This window comes from Ictidomys tridecemlineatus, chromosome 8, assembly GCF_052094955.1.
Source record: "Ictidomys tridecemlineatus isolate mIctTri1 chromosome 8, mIctTri1.hap1, whole genome shotgun sequence".
Lineage (NCBI taxonomy): Eukaryota > Metazoa > Chordata > Mammalia > Rodentia > Sciuridae > Ictidomys > Ictidomys tridecemlineatus.
Genome location: NC_135484.1, coordinates 127,572,342 through 127,586,703, shown reverse-complemented (window position 1 = coordinate 127,586,703; position 14,362 = coordinate 127,572,342). Strand labels below are relative to the sequence as shown.

The 14,362-nt window shown below is 36.6% G+C and overlaps 1 protein-coding gene across 1 annotated transcript; it reads right to left on the bottom strand.

Moving 5' to 3' along the window:
- Window positions 1-4,425: 4,425 nt before the first annotated feature.
- LOC101956530 (putative olfactory receptor 2B3) lies at window positions 4,426-5,367 on the bottom strand. The gene has a single exon (XM_005341220.2). It carries the CDS (start codon window positions 5,365-5,367, stop codon window positions 4,426-4,428), a length of 942 nt encoding a protein of 313 aa, XP_005341277.2.
- Between the last annotated feature and the right edge of the window lie 8,995 nt (window positions 5,368-14,362).

Genomic DNA, 14,362 nt, shown 5'->3' with positions numbered 1-14,362 from the left:
CATTAATTTCTAAGAGAAATTATCAATTAAGAATTTTTGAAACAATCACAGTGGCTTAAAGCAACTAAGACTCATTTTTTTTTGTTTATGTCTCATTTACATTTAATGTCATTTGAAAATCTATTCCATGTTACTCCCCATTAGAGATACAAGTAGGTGGAGTGGACAGTGTCAAATATTTTCTAGATTTTTGTGATAAAGGGTATTAAAAATTGCAAAACACCCATTGACACTGAAAATTCCTAGGATTTTGACAATTAATGTACCACATACTTATTGAACAAAGTTATATAAAGTCACACATTTGCTGAATGGCAGAGAAAAGTATAGTCTTATCATATGCCTAGAAGGAATGAAAAAAAATATTTGTGGAGATTCTTAGAGACTACCACAGTCTTCCATTTTAGTCATAAAATGGTTTATTTTATTCTTCTTCCTACAAACAAATTATATCTGCTCCTTTCTAAAGAGAAACAAGCATTTCCATCCAGTTAGTTTACAACCTTAACTCAAAGTGTAGGACCTCTTAGTGCTCTCTAGTCTCTTCATTAGATCTGTACTTGCATTCTCTTGGCTCAGTGCTCTGTAAATTAAAAAAGGCAAAGTTACCTGCCCTGTGTATACTCAAAATTTAACAGATGGAATTGAATGAAAGTGACCAGTATTAACACTCCCATTCAGATAGAGGAAATTTAGAGAAGACCATAATTCATAGGTCCCAAGAAATGCTGAGAAGTATTGTGCAGTTATTGTGAGAAATTCCAACACTGAGTTCATAAATGTTCTCAACTTCCACTTACTGAAAAATAGCTCCTTCATTTTTTGTTTTTCATAATCCTTTAATTCTATGTTTTGGACATCCTATTTCCATTATCCTCAATGGCTATATTTGAAGAAGACAATGTAAGTTTTTTCAACATCCTTTCTACTTAAGAAAATTGGGAGTACAAAGGTTATTTTACATGTCAAACAGAAGATTTTTGAAAATGCAGATTCATACTTTATTTGTTATATTACTCTTTCAACAATTTTGCTTCTTATCTATTTGATCTCAGTTGATTTAATCTTCCAATGGCCAATTTCTCAATTCTTATCAAGGTACAATTCTCTTTATATGTTCATTTGTAATTTCCTTGAACCTATCAGTCTTCGGTGGGATAGGCCTATTTGTTTTTTCTTTACTTTGACTCTCTTTTCTCTGAATTACTTATTTCAACTGAAAGGATATACCGGGTGATTTTGTAATTCACAGATAGTGTTTAATAACAGGTGTATGATATATATTCTTGAATCAATTCTTACTACCATGGATTTTTATATATGTTTGTATGCATATACATATGAATATATATAATTATATACATATATATGGAGAAAGAGAGAGATATTTATGTGTGTAGGTATATACACACACATAAATGGGCACTTGATCACTGAGCTATATCTGAACCATTGTTGTTTTTTATTTTGAGACAATTCTTACTACATTGTCCAAACTGTCCTCAAATTTGAAATACCCCTGCATCAGCTTTGTGAATAGGTGCAATTACAGGGTTATGCCATAATACCTGGGTTAGGTATTATGTTGTATCTTTGTTGCTCAAAGAATGTTCACAATTTTATGTGTTATATGAAATTGAGAAAATATTTATTTATCTTTTTTCAATCCTTTAGCATCTGAAAATTTAGATTCTAATTAGTTATTTTATTTCAACTTGAATACATGGACTTTTTTCTAGTTTATCTTTTTTTTTAAGTCCTGAAAAATGTATTTAAAAAATAGCAAATAAAAGTGTTTTCAACCTCTTCATCTTCAGTCATTACAATTGGGTTCATTATTTAACATATAAGCTATTAAAGATGATAGTGTATTAAGCATTTCTACCCTGTCACTATGGTTTCAATTTTTTAATATTGATTTCCTCACTGTCTGACACCTGATCCTGTGCAGTGCCTCCTAAATTATTTTTGTTTTTGACATCCAAACCCTATTTCTAGGACAAGTTTCTATAATCAGTTAGTGTAAGTATAAGCTATATTATAAATGACTAATAAAAACCTGAATTTTCAGTGACTGTAATAGGTATTTATTTCTCACTCATGCTACTTGTTTATCAAGGGCTGAAGTTCTACTCCACATTGTTTTCAAACTATTTCAGGCTGATTGAGAACTCTACCTTGAACATCATTTTGATGGTAGAGGAAAGAGAACATGGCATCATCAAAAAGTTGCTCACATCATTTTTTCATACCTTTTATTGATAAAGCAAATTACACCAGCTCGCTTGTTTTCAAATAAGGCAGGTAAGTACAATTCTACCATCTCCCTAGAAGGGGAGAGAAAATAAAATATTTATGAACTCCTATAATTTATTCTATGTATAAAAACTATGTTATTTTCAAAGTACTCAAAGAAATGAAAAATAGGATGCTAATAATATTTCTGCTTCTAAAATTGGCAAATGTCTCAAAGATGATAGATTCCAGAGTTTACAAAAGGTCATAAGGGAAGCATTCCCACTTACTCCATATAGTGATTATAAGAATGTGAAAGTGTACAAATTTTTTGTAGTGTGAATTGGCAATATATGTTAACTCTAAGAAACATAATTTAAATCAGTAATACCAGTTCTAAAATTACAAGCTGACATCCCAACCCATATCCATAAGTTGAATTTCTTTGCAATATTATTTATAATAGCAAACATAAGAAGTGAAAAACATTCAACAATATAAAAATGGTTAAATACATTTTATATAACTGTGTGGTAAACTTTAATTTGTAGAAATTTAAATTGTTTTGAAGCATATAAAATATTCTCAGGATTCTCACGATTGCACAAACAAACAACAACAAAAAACCTCCCTAACAACTTATAAACTCCATTGACAGGGATTTGGGGGGACTGAATAAAGACCCAGGTAAAGGATGATGGTACTAGAAATGTGAATATACAAAATTAGGGAGAGATGGGAAGTTCAGAATAGGAAAGATTGATATGGCTCATGGTTCCCAATTTATTTATTAAAATAGTGAGCTTAGGATGAGGGTTTTGTGGTAATGGAGAAGAAGTGTTTAGCTTTGAGATGTGTTAAGTTTGAAATGTTTTCCATATATTCGACAAGAAACAGCAATGGTTATTTTAGGTTTGGAAATTTTAAAAAGACACTTGTGCCACAGATAAAACCATTTTTGTAATTTTGTATTTCTTAATGTTTTTGTGAGAAAACCAACATTTAAAAAATTATATACTTACAGTCTCCTTTTTACACAAGTCATTTGAAATTTTACCTTTCCTATACAATACCTTTCCTCACTATGTGTGAGCTATGTCTTTTTCTTTGCTTTTCTACTCCTGATGGTACTCTCTGTGCGTTGGTTATACTGCTTTGCTTACTGAATAAAATCTAATCCTTTTGGTTAACATGTCTATGTCTTATTTTTTGAGTTTTATGTTTTTAACTATTGTAATTTCTGAAATGCTTTGTCTTGCAATCCTTTCTCTGTTGCCAAAAATGCTGCCTCATCTATGTTCTTATATTACTAACTGCAAATAACTATTTAAGTGTTTCAGATTCAGGATGATTTCCCTCAAGAAGTAGAGCATTTCATCAGTGTTTGCTTTTTCTGTGGTCATATACTACATCATGAACAATAAATGTTTATTGAATGACTGTCCATAAATGAATTATTTCAGATCACTATTAGGAAAAAAACATTGTCATTTACAAATCTATGTGTAAGTAACTTTATAATTTAGGAGAGATTCCATATGTCTGAGTGAGAATTGAGCACAAATGGGGCATTTGACAGAAGTAGTAAAAAGAGAAATGTTATCCATGGGGATTAAGGGGATCGATTGAAAATAGAACTGCAAATAAAATGCAACTAAAATTTCAGATTAAATATGCACTATTTAAAGCCACCTAGACTAGAGTCAAACTTCAGGTTCAGGACAATTTTGGAAAGGTACATACATATTATGGATTTTATAAAGAGATGTGAGGATGTAAAGTCATAGAGAACTTAGGTTCTGAATTAAAGAATTTTTGGTTTGGATTGCCTGGTTATTGAATCACAGAGATGTGGAAACTGTATTAAGGGATAAACAAAGATTGTTCTAGAACAAATAATATGTAGGTGAATGGTAAAATATCCAACTCTCCTGACTACTCCAACATTGATAGGAAGAAATTAGACTGTTTTGGCTTAAAGGAAGACAGTGCCCTTGGGGGACTTCTAGAAGGCAAAGAAGTTTTTAACTTAGTTCGCATATATTGTTTTCTTAACAAAGGAAAACTTTTCTTTAGTAGAATTCAGTGAAATCATGAAAGCCTGAAAAGATGGAACATCATTTGAAACATTATTACTATCTTCAAGGACAAGAGAAAACTTTGAAGGTTCTCATCACCTTGAAGTGGCTTTTATTTCTTAATAAGAAAGGTTCTTGACATCACCCTCTTGAAGGCCCCCTTCATATCTTTATTTCTAAGGCTGTAGATGAGGGGGTTCAACATGGGGGTGATGATCCCATAGAAGAGAGAAACCATCTTTCCCCAGTCCTTTGAGGTAGATGAAGGTGGTTGTAGATACATATAGATGACTGTTCCAAAAAAGAGGAACACCACAACCATGTGGGACCCACATGTTCCAAAAGCTTTCCGCCTGCCTTCTGAAGACCTGATTTTCAGCACTGCTTGAGCTATGAAGCCATAGGAGATCAGGATCAATGTCACTGGAATTAGCAGGATTAATACACTGCAGAAAAAGAGCTCAGCCTCTATAGGTTTTGTGTCAGCACATGACAACTTGAGAAGGGCAGGAACCTCACAGAAGAAGTGGTCCACTTCCCGATGACCACAGCGTGGCATGTTCAGTGTCAGGCAAGACTGCAACACTGAGAGGCTGAATCCAGTGAGCCACGAGAGGGCAGCCATCCTTAAGCAGCACCAGCGGTTCATGATGATTACATAGTGGAGTGGTCTGCAGATTGCCACAAATCTGTCAAAGGACATAACAGCCAAGAGGAGACATTCTGTGGCCCCCAGGGCCAGGAAGATGATAAGCTGGGCCACACAACCACCGTAGCTGATGGTGTTTTTGTTGAGACAAATATTTGCTAACATATGAGGGACTGTGCTTGTGGTATAACAGAGATCCAAGATGGAGAGATTAGCGAGAAAGAAATACATGGGTGTGTGAAGTTTGGGATCCAGAATGCTCACAACCATAATGGACACATTGCCAAAGAGTGTGAATGTGTATGATATTAACAAAACCACCAAGAGAGGCATTTGTAGCCAGGGACTATCTGAGAAGCCAAGTAGTATAAACCCTTTTGAGGAACTGTCATTTGCCCAATTCATGATGACTCACTTATTTCTTTTTTTTGTTCCTTAAAAAATATAAGAATAAAGCAGTAAATACATATTATTAATTACTCACTGGATCTGAATTGAGTTATAACAATTGACTTCATGCCAAATATAATATATAATTAATTAATGAAGACTTTGTGAAGAATATAGTTATTTTAAAACTAGCTATCAATATTCATTATTTCTTATGAAAAACAGTAACCCACATTCAGCTGAAAAATATTGTATTAGACTTTCCTGAATTCCCATATAAATTTAGATATCCTACTGACTCTTTCTATGTATGGAGATATAATGAGCAACTGTTCATTCAAAAGAATGAAAAGATAAAAGGGACTGGTTTCTAGGAAACAAATCAGACACTCTAAATACAAGTTATAGATGAGAGGACCTTGAGAGACACTTTCTACTCATGGTAACATAATTTTCTGTAGTGGATACCACTCACCTTTTTTTATCCCGTGACAGAGAGATGTCTACATCTTTATTTGTGCCATGTCTGGATGGAGGTTTACCTAATAATGAGTTTTAAACTCAGTAAATTTTTAAGCTTTCAGTCATGTGGCTTTTCACCTACTAGTGAAAAATGAAATTAGGGTGCAAATGGGGCTGCATCAAAAACAATAAAAATGTCTTCATGATAAAGTGCAAGTAAAGATATTGTCTTCAATCATGGAGGCATTTTTTGACTGACATAGGTTCTCCTCACCAAGATCCTAGTCGACTGCCACAACGAAAAGCTGATTTTACATATATCAATAACATTGATGAGAAATGTGTGCCCCTTTAAGTAAAACCAACCAATCAATATTCCTTAAGGACTCATGTTTCACACAGCACTGTCCTCCATCTCCTTTGGGATTTGAGATTTCCTCAGGCTTAATTGGCCATTGTGTCCAGAGAGACAAGAAGTGAACTCCATTACCAATTAGCACAATACTGGCACAAAAAATGCTTCATTATTCCTATAACTAGGGTGAAGGTTAGAGCCAAACAACATGAACCATGAAAATAAGTTTGGAGTTGTTTAATTAGGAAGGCATAAAAATAAATGAACTTAGAGCCCTAAAATTCCCTTTAAATGGCCTCAGTGCAAAACAGTGATGGGTTTATATGAGAAAAACATTTCTAATGTGATTCTTTTAATGAGTAATTCTGAGTAAACCTATTATAGATATGCAGGATAACAAAATATGTTATACAAGGTCACTCAAAATAGAAATTAACATACTGAAGTTTAAGATTAGTATTAATGCACTGGGACCGAACAACTGGAAATGACATGGTATTGCAACAGGATTAGTTTTCAAAAAATAAGTTGACGTAAGCAACTTATAATATGATATGTGCTGATCTAAGTTTTAATAAAATAAAGGTTATAATTAGTTTAATATTTGTCTAGATAAAATCTGAAAGAAAATATTGAGTTAACATTTTAATGTATTTATTTCCCCTTTATTTTTCTGTGCCCCATGTATTCTTATAAAGTATAAAATTATATTTGTAGAATATAACAATTTTCTAAATTACATTATTTCTAATACATGGTTTTGAAGCTTTTATAAACTAATAATTTATTCATAAATTATATGTACTTTTAAAATAATTTTTCTACAATTAAATATTTTTATTTTCTTAATCTGTCACTTTTTGCTATAGGACATACATTATAATTAAATGTTTTCATATTGTAACTTCTTCACTATTTGTTTTTATAAATTTACTTATCTTTTAGATTGACAAATAAAATTACATTTATTGTGTACAACATGATATTTGTATGAATAAATACATTGTAAAATAGCTAAATCTAACTAATTAACACATACATTATCTTACATGCATATCATTTTGGTAATTATATACTTAACATCCACTCAACATTATTCAGTAGTATAGTATGTTGTCACTAATTATTGTCACTATACAATACAATTTCTTCCTTGAACTTATTCCACAGATCTAATTGTAATTTTGTATCCTTCAGCCAACATATCACTATCCCTTACCCACCCACTCTTCCAATGACCTTAACTTTGAGCAACTACTATATATGGGTGCATCATGCAGTATTTGTCTTTCTGAACCTGGCTTATTTCATTTAATATAATATTCTCTGGTTCATCCCTGTTGTTGTAAATGACAGGTTTTTCTTCTTTTGAATGGCTGAATAATATTTCTTTCTGTATATATGTGATGTTTTCTTTACATATTCATCCACTAATGGACACTTATCTCATATAGGCAATTTTGATAGTGCTGTAATAAACATGAGACTTACTTTAGATGTATACCCAGAACTGGGATTCCAGAATCATATAATACTTGTATCTTTTAATTTTTTGAGGAACCTCTCTACTTGTTTCCATAGTAATTATACTGACTGACACTCCCACCAACAGTGTGCAAGTGTTCATTTTTCTCCACATCCTTGCAGACATTTGTTTTCTTTCTTCATTTTGATAATTATGTTCTATCAGGGGTCAGTTGTTAGCTCACTATAGTTTAAATTTGCATTTTCCTGATAATTCACAATGTTGAGGATTTTTCATACACCTATTGGCTATTTGTTGGTCATCTTTTGATGGTGAAGTCGATCCCCCACTCTCTGTCTTGACAGGGTCACAGTGAGGATGAATGCTGGCAAAGCTGTGCTGGTTGGTGGGAAACCAAAACCATGAGACCCTTTTTTAATAATTGGGACTTTTCATTTCCATGCTTATTTTCCTGACAGGAGGCATGTGTATGTTAAATGCCAAACAAATTAAATTTCAGATGGCTAGAACATCACAGGTAGTTCATGCCTTGAAGGCTGTTCTACTACCCTTCAGCATATCAAGGACAAAGTAGAAGGCTGTTCTTCTATCTCAGTACTTTGAGGACAAATCTGATAATGGACAACAACCATTTTCTGAAAGGTCATGAGAATTTTAGGCACTACGTTGATTATATCAACTAGAATCCAAGCCCATATTTCTGGCCTCCTTTAAAACCTAATCATGGGGGATCCATCATGGTGGCCGGTGAGGAAGCAGCGATTCCAATGTCTCCACTTTAACGGGACCAGAACGACCCACTGCAACAGCCCCAACCTACCTACGGAGGAACTTCTAACAAAATTCCCTTAAGAGGAGAGCAGCCGAGAACTGGTAGGTTTATTGGAAGTGACAGTTTGTCCCAGAGAAGTGGATCTTGGCTGGCCACGCGGGCACAGAGGTACAGTACTGCAGCCATCAGCCGCTCCTGCAAGCGGCTCTCACGGGAAGCCTATCTCTGGCTCAGCATGCGGCTGCCCCACCCACCTGCCTGGCTCTAGACCACACGGCCTCCACAGGCAGCTCCACGGCGAGTGCAGGTGTTTAGTCCCCCAGCCAGCACCCCCTAACGCAAGCAGCCGGCACCCGGCGGCCGGCCCGCCCCGCCCGAACCGGCTGGCGCCCTTCACCATCCGGGCTCGCACCGGAGGCCCATCTCGCTCAGCGAGAGGCTGCCCCACCCACCTGCCTGGCTCTTGACCACGCGGCCTCAGCTTCCTGGCTCCACAGGCGGCTCCACGGCGGGTGCAGGTGTTTAGACCCGCAGCCAGCACCCGCTACTGTAAGCGGCTAGCACCCGGCGGCTGGTCGCTCTGCCCGAACCGTCAGGCATTCTTCACCATCCGGGCTCACACGGGAGGCCCATCTCTCACTCAGTGAGAGGCTGCCCCACCCACCTGCCTGGCTCTTGACCACGCGGCCGCAGCTTCCTGGCTCCACAGGCGGCTCCACGGCGGGTGCAGGAGTTTAGTTCTGCAGCCAGCACCCGCTTCTGCAAGGGGCTGGCACCTGGAGCTGCGCGGCCCGAACCGGCAGGTGCCCTTCACCATCTGGGCTACCACAGGAGGCCCATCTCTCCCTCAGCGAGCTGCTGCTCCACACACCTCGCTCTTAACCACGCGGCCACAGTTACCTGGCTCCACAGGCGGCTCCACGGCGGGTGCAAGAGTTTAGTCCCGCAGCCAGCACCCACTTTGGCTAGTGGCTGGCACCCAGAGCTGCGCGGCCCGCCCCGCCCAACCGGCAGGTGCCCTCCACCATCCGGGCTCTCACGGGAGGTCCCTCCACCATCCGGGCTCTCACGGGAGGTCCATCTCTCGCTCTGCGAACGGCTGCCCCACCCACCCGGCTCTTAACCATGCGGCAGTATGAAAAGACAAGGAAAGAAAGGACCACAAGCAATGCAGGTCAACTCAACTTTAGAAGAGGCAATAGCTGCAACAGAGGGAATATCAGAGAAAGAGTTCAGGATATATATGCTTTAGATGATCTGGAGTCTCAAGGAAGACATGAGACAGCAAAATCAGACAATGAAAGATCACATTGACAAACAAATCCAGGAAGTAAAAGATCAATTTCACAGGGAGATAGAGGTAATAAAAAACAAACAAATAGAAATCCTAGAAATGCAGAAAGCAATAAACCAACTTAAAAACTCAATTGAGAATACTACCGGCAGAGTAGATCACTTAGAAGATAGAACATCAGACAATGAAGACAAAGTATTTCAACTGGAAAAGAACATAGCTCAGCAAGACTGCTAAGAAACCATGAGCAGAACATCCAAGAATTATGGGACAATATCAAAAGACCAAATTTAAGGGTCATTGGGATACAGGAAGGCACAGAGCTCCAAACCAAAGGAATAAATAATCTATTCAATGAAATAATACGTGAAAACTTCCCAGACTTGAGGAATGAGACAGAATCCCAAATCCTAGAAGCCTACAGGACGCCGAATGTGCAAAACCATAAGAGATCCACACCTAGACATATTATAATGAAGATGTCCAACATACAGAATAAGGAAAGAATTTTAAAAGCTACAAGAGAAAGGAAGCAGATTACATTTAGGGGTAAACCAATTAGGATAACAGCAGATCTCTCAACACAGAAGCTGAAAGCTAGAAGATCCTGAAATAACATATTTCAAACACTGAAAGAAAATGGGTTCCAACCAAGAATCGTGTACCCGGCGAAATTAAGCTTCAGGATGGAAGATGAAATTAAAACCTTCCACGATAAACAAAAGTTAAACGAATTCGCAGCTAGAAAACCTTCTCTTCAAAAAATCCTTGGCAAAACATTACAGGAAGAGGAAGTGGAAAATAACGTTGAAAACCAACATTGGGAAGTAGGACAGTAAATGGGGGAAAGTAATCAAAGAGGAAAACAAACCAGGTTTAGTATCATCAATAAACAAATATGGCTGGAAGAACAAACCATATCTCAATAATAACCCTAAATGTTAATGGCTTAAACTCACCAATTAAGAGATACAGGCTAGCTGAATGGATCACAAAACAAAACCCAACAATATGCTGCCTGCAGGAGATGCATTTGATAGGAAAAGATATACATAGACTGAAGGTGAAAGGTTGGGAAAAATCATACCACTCATATGGACTGCGGAAACAAGCAGGAGTATCCATACTCATATCTAATAAAATAGATTTCAAGCCAAAGTTAATCAAAAGGGATAAAGAGGGACACTACATACTGCTCAAGGGAACCATACACCAACAAGACATAACAATCATAAATATATATGCCCCAAATAATGGTGCAGCTATGTTCACCAAGCAAACACTTCTCAAGTTCAAGAGTCTAATAGACCACCATACAATAATCATGGGAGACTTCAACACACCTCTCTCACCACTGGACAGATCTTCCAAACAAAAGTTAAACAAGGAAACTATAGAACTCAACAACACAATTAACAACCTAGACTTAATTGACATATATAGAATATACCATCCAACATCAAGTAGTTACACTTTTTTCTCAGCAGCACATGGATCCTTCACAAAAATAGATCATATATTATGTCACAGGGCAACTCTTAGACAATATAAAGGAGTAGAGATAATACCATGCATCTTGTCTGATCATAATGGAATGAAACTGAAAATCAATGATAAAAGAAGGAAGGAAAAATAAGGCATCACTTGGAGAATGAACAATAGGCTACTGAATGATCAATGGGTTTTAGAAGACATTAAGGAGGAAATTAAAAACTTCTTAGAGTTAAACGAAAACAAAGACACAACATATCGGAATCTATGGGACACATTGAAAGCAGTTCTAATAGGAAAATTTATTGCTTGGAGTTCATTCCTTAAAAAAAGAAAAAACCAACAAATAAATGATCTCATACTTCATCTCAAAATCCTAGAAAAAGAAGAGCAAAACAACAGCAATAGGAGTAGAAGGCAAGAAATAATTAAAATCAGAGCTGAAATTAATGAAATCGAAACAAAAGAAACAATTGAAAAAACAGACAAAACTAAAAGTTGGTTCTCTAAAAAAATAAATAAGATCGACAGACCCTTAGCCATGCTAACGAAGAGAAGAAGAGAGAGAACCCAAATTACTAACACACGGGATGAAAAAGGCAATATCACAACAGACACTTCAGAAATACAGAAGATAATCAGAAATTATTTTGAATCCTTATACTCTAATAAAATAGAATATAGTGAAGGTACAGATAAATTTCTTAAGTCATATGATATGCCCAGATTGAGTCAGGAGGATATAGACAACCTAAACAGATCAATAACAATAGAGGAAATAGAAGAAGCCATCAAAAGACTACCAACTAAGAAAAGCCCAGGACCGGATGGGTATACAGCAGAGTTTTACAAAACCTTTAAAGAGGAAATAACACCAATACTTTTCAAGCTATTTCAGGAAATAGAAAAAGAGGGAGAACTTCCAAATACATTCTACGAGGCCAACATCACACTAATCCCTAAACCAGACAAAGACACCTCCAAGAAAGAAAACTACAGACCAATATCTCTAATGAACCTAGATGCAAAAATCCTCAATAAAATTCTGGCGAACCGGATTCAAAAACATATCAAAAAAATTATACACCATGATCAAGTAGGATTCATCCCTGGGATGCAAGGCTGGTTCAGTATAAGGAAATCCATAAATGTTATTCACCACATCAATAGACTTAAAAATAAGAACCACATGATCATCTCAATAGATGCAGAAAAAGCATTTGACAAAGTACAGCATCCCTTTATGTTCAAAACTCTAGAAAAATTAGGGATAACAGGATCATACCTCAACATTGTAAAAGCAATCTATGATAAGCCACAGGCCAGCATCATTCTGAATGGAGAGAAATTGAAGGCATTCCCTCTAAGATCTGGAACAAGACAGGGATGCCCTCTCTCACCACTTCTGTTCAACATAGTTCTCGAAACACTGGCCAGAGCAATTAGACAGACGAAAGAAATTAAAGGCATAAAAATAGGAAAAGAAGAACTTAAATTATCACTATTTGCTGATGACATGATTATATACCTAACAGACCCAAAAGGGTCTACAAAGAAATTATTAGAGCTAATAAATGAATTCAGCAAAGTGTCAGGGTATAAAATCAACACGCATAAATCAAATGCATTCCTGTATATCAGCGACAAATCCTCTGATACGGAAATGAGGACAACTACTCCATTCACAATATCCCCCCAAAAAATAAAATACTTGGGAATCAACCTAACAAAAGAGGTGAAAGATTTATACAATGAAAACTACAGAACCCTAAAGAAAGATATAGAAGAAGACCTTAGAAGATGGAAAAATATACCCTGTTCATGGATAGGCAGAACCAACATCATCAAAATGGCGATACTACCAAAAGTTCTCTATATGTTCAATGCAATGCCAATCAAAATCCCAACTGCATTTCTTATAGAAATAGATAAAAGAATCATGAAATTCATATGGAATAATAAAAGACCCAGAATAGCAAAAACAATGCTAAGCAGGAAGTGTGAATCAGGTGGTATAGCAATACCAGACCACAAATTATACTACAGAGCAATAGTAACAAAAACAGCATGGTACTGGTACCAGAACAGACGGGTGGACCAATGGTACAGAATAGAGGACACAGTAACCAATCCACAAAACTACAACTATCTTATATTTGATAAAGGGGCTAAAAGCATGCAATGGAGGAAGGATAGCATCTTCAACAAATGGTGCTGGGAAAATTGGAAATCCATTTGCATCAAAATGAAACTGAATCCCTTTCTCTCACCATGCACAAAAGTTAACTCAAAATGGATCAAGGAGCTTGATATTAAATCAGAGACACGGCATCTGATAGAAGAAAAAGTTGGCTATGATCTACATACTGTGGGGTCGGGATCCAAATTCCTCAATAGAACACCCATAGCGCAAGAGTTAACAGCTAGAATCAACAAATGGGACTTACTCAAACTAAAAAGTTTTTTTCAGCAAAAGAAACAATAAGAGAGATAAACAGGGAGCCTACATCCTGGGAACAAATCTTTACTCCACACACTTCAGATAGAGCCCTAATATCCAGAGTATACAAAGAACTCAAAAAATTAGACAATAAGACAACAAATAACCCAATCAACAAATGGGCCAAGGACCTAAACAGACACTTCTCAGAGGAGGACATACAATCAATCAACAAGTACATGAAAAAATGCTCACCATCGCTAGCGGTCAGAGAAATGCAAATCAAAACTACCCTAAGATACCATCTCACTCCAGTAAGATTGGCAGCCATCATGAAGTCCAACAACAACATGTGCTGGAGAGGATGTGGGGAAAAGGGTACACTTGTTCATTGTTGGTGGGACTGCAAAATGGTGCAGCCAATTTGGAAAGCAGTATGGAGATTTCTTGGAAAGTTGGGAATGGAACCACCATTTGACCCAGCTATTCCCCTTCTCGGTCTATTCCCTAAAGACTTAAAAAGAGCATGCTACAGGGACACTGCTGCATCGATGTTCATAGCACCACAATTCACGATAGCAAGATTGTGGAACCAACCTAGATGCCCTTCAATAGATGAATGGATAAAAAAAATGTGGCAATTTTACACAATGGAGTATTACTCTGCATTAAGAAACGACAAAATCATAGAATTTGGAGGGAAATGGATG

Bases quoted from the DNA above. Each gene is read 5' to 3' on its own strand.
- LOC101956530 (XM_005341220.2), bottom strand. From the start codon at position 5,367: ATGAATTGGGCAAATGACAGTTCCTCAAAAGGGTTTATACTACTTGGC.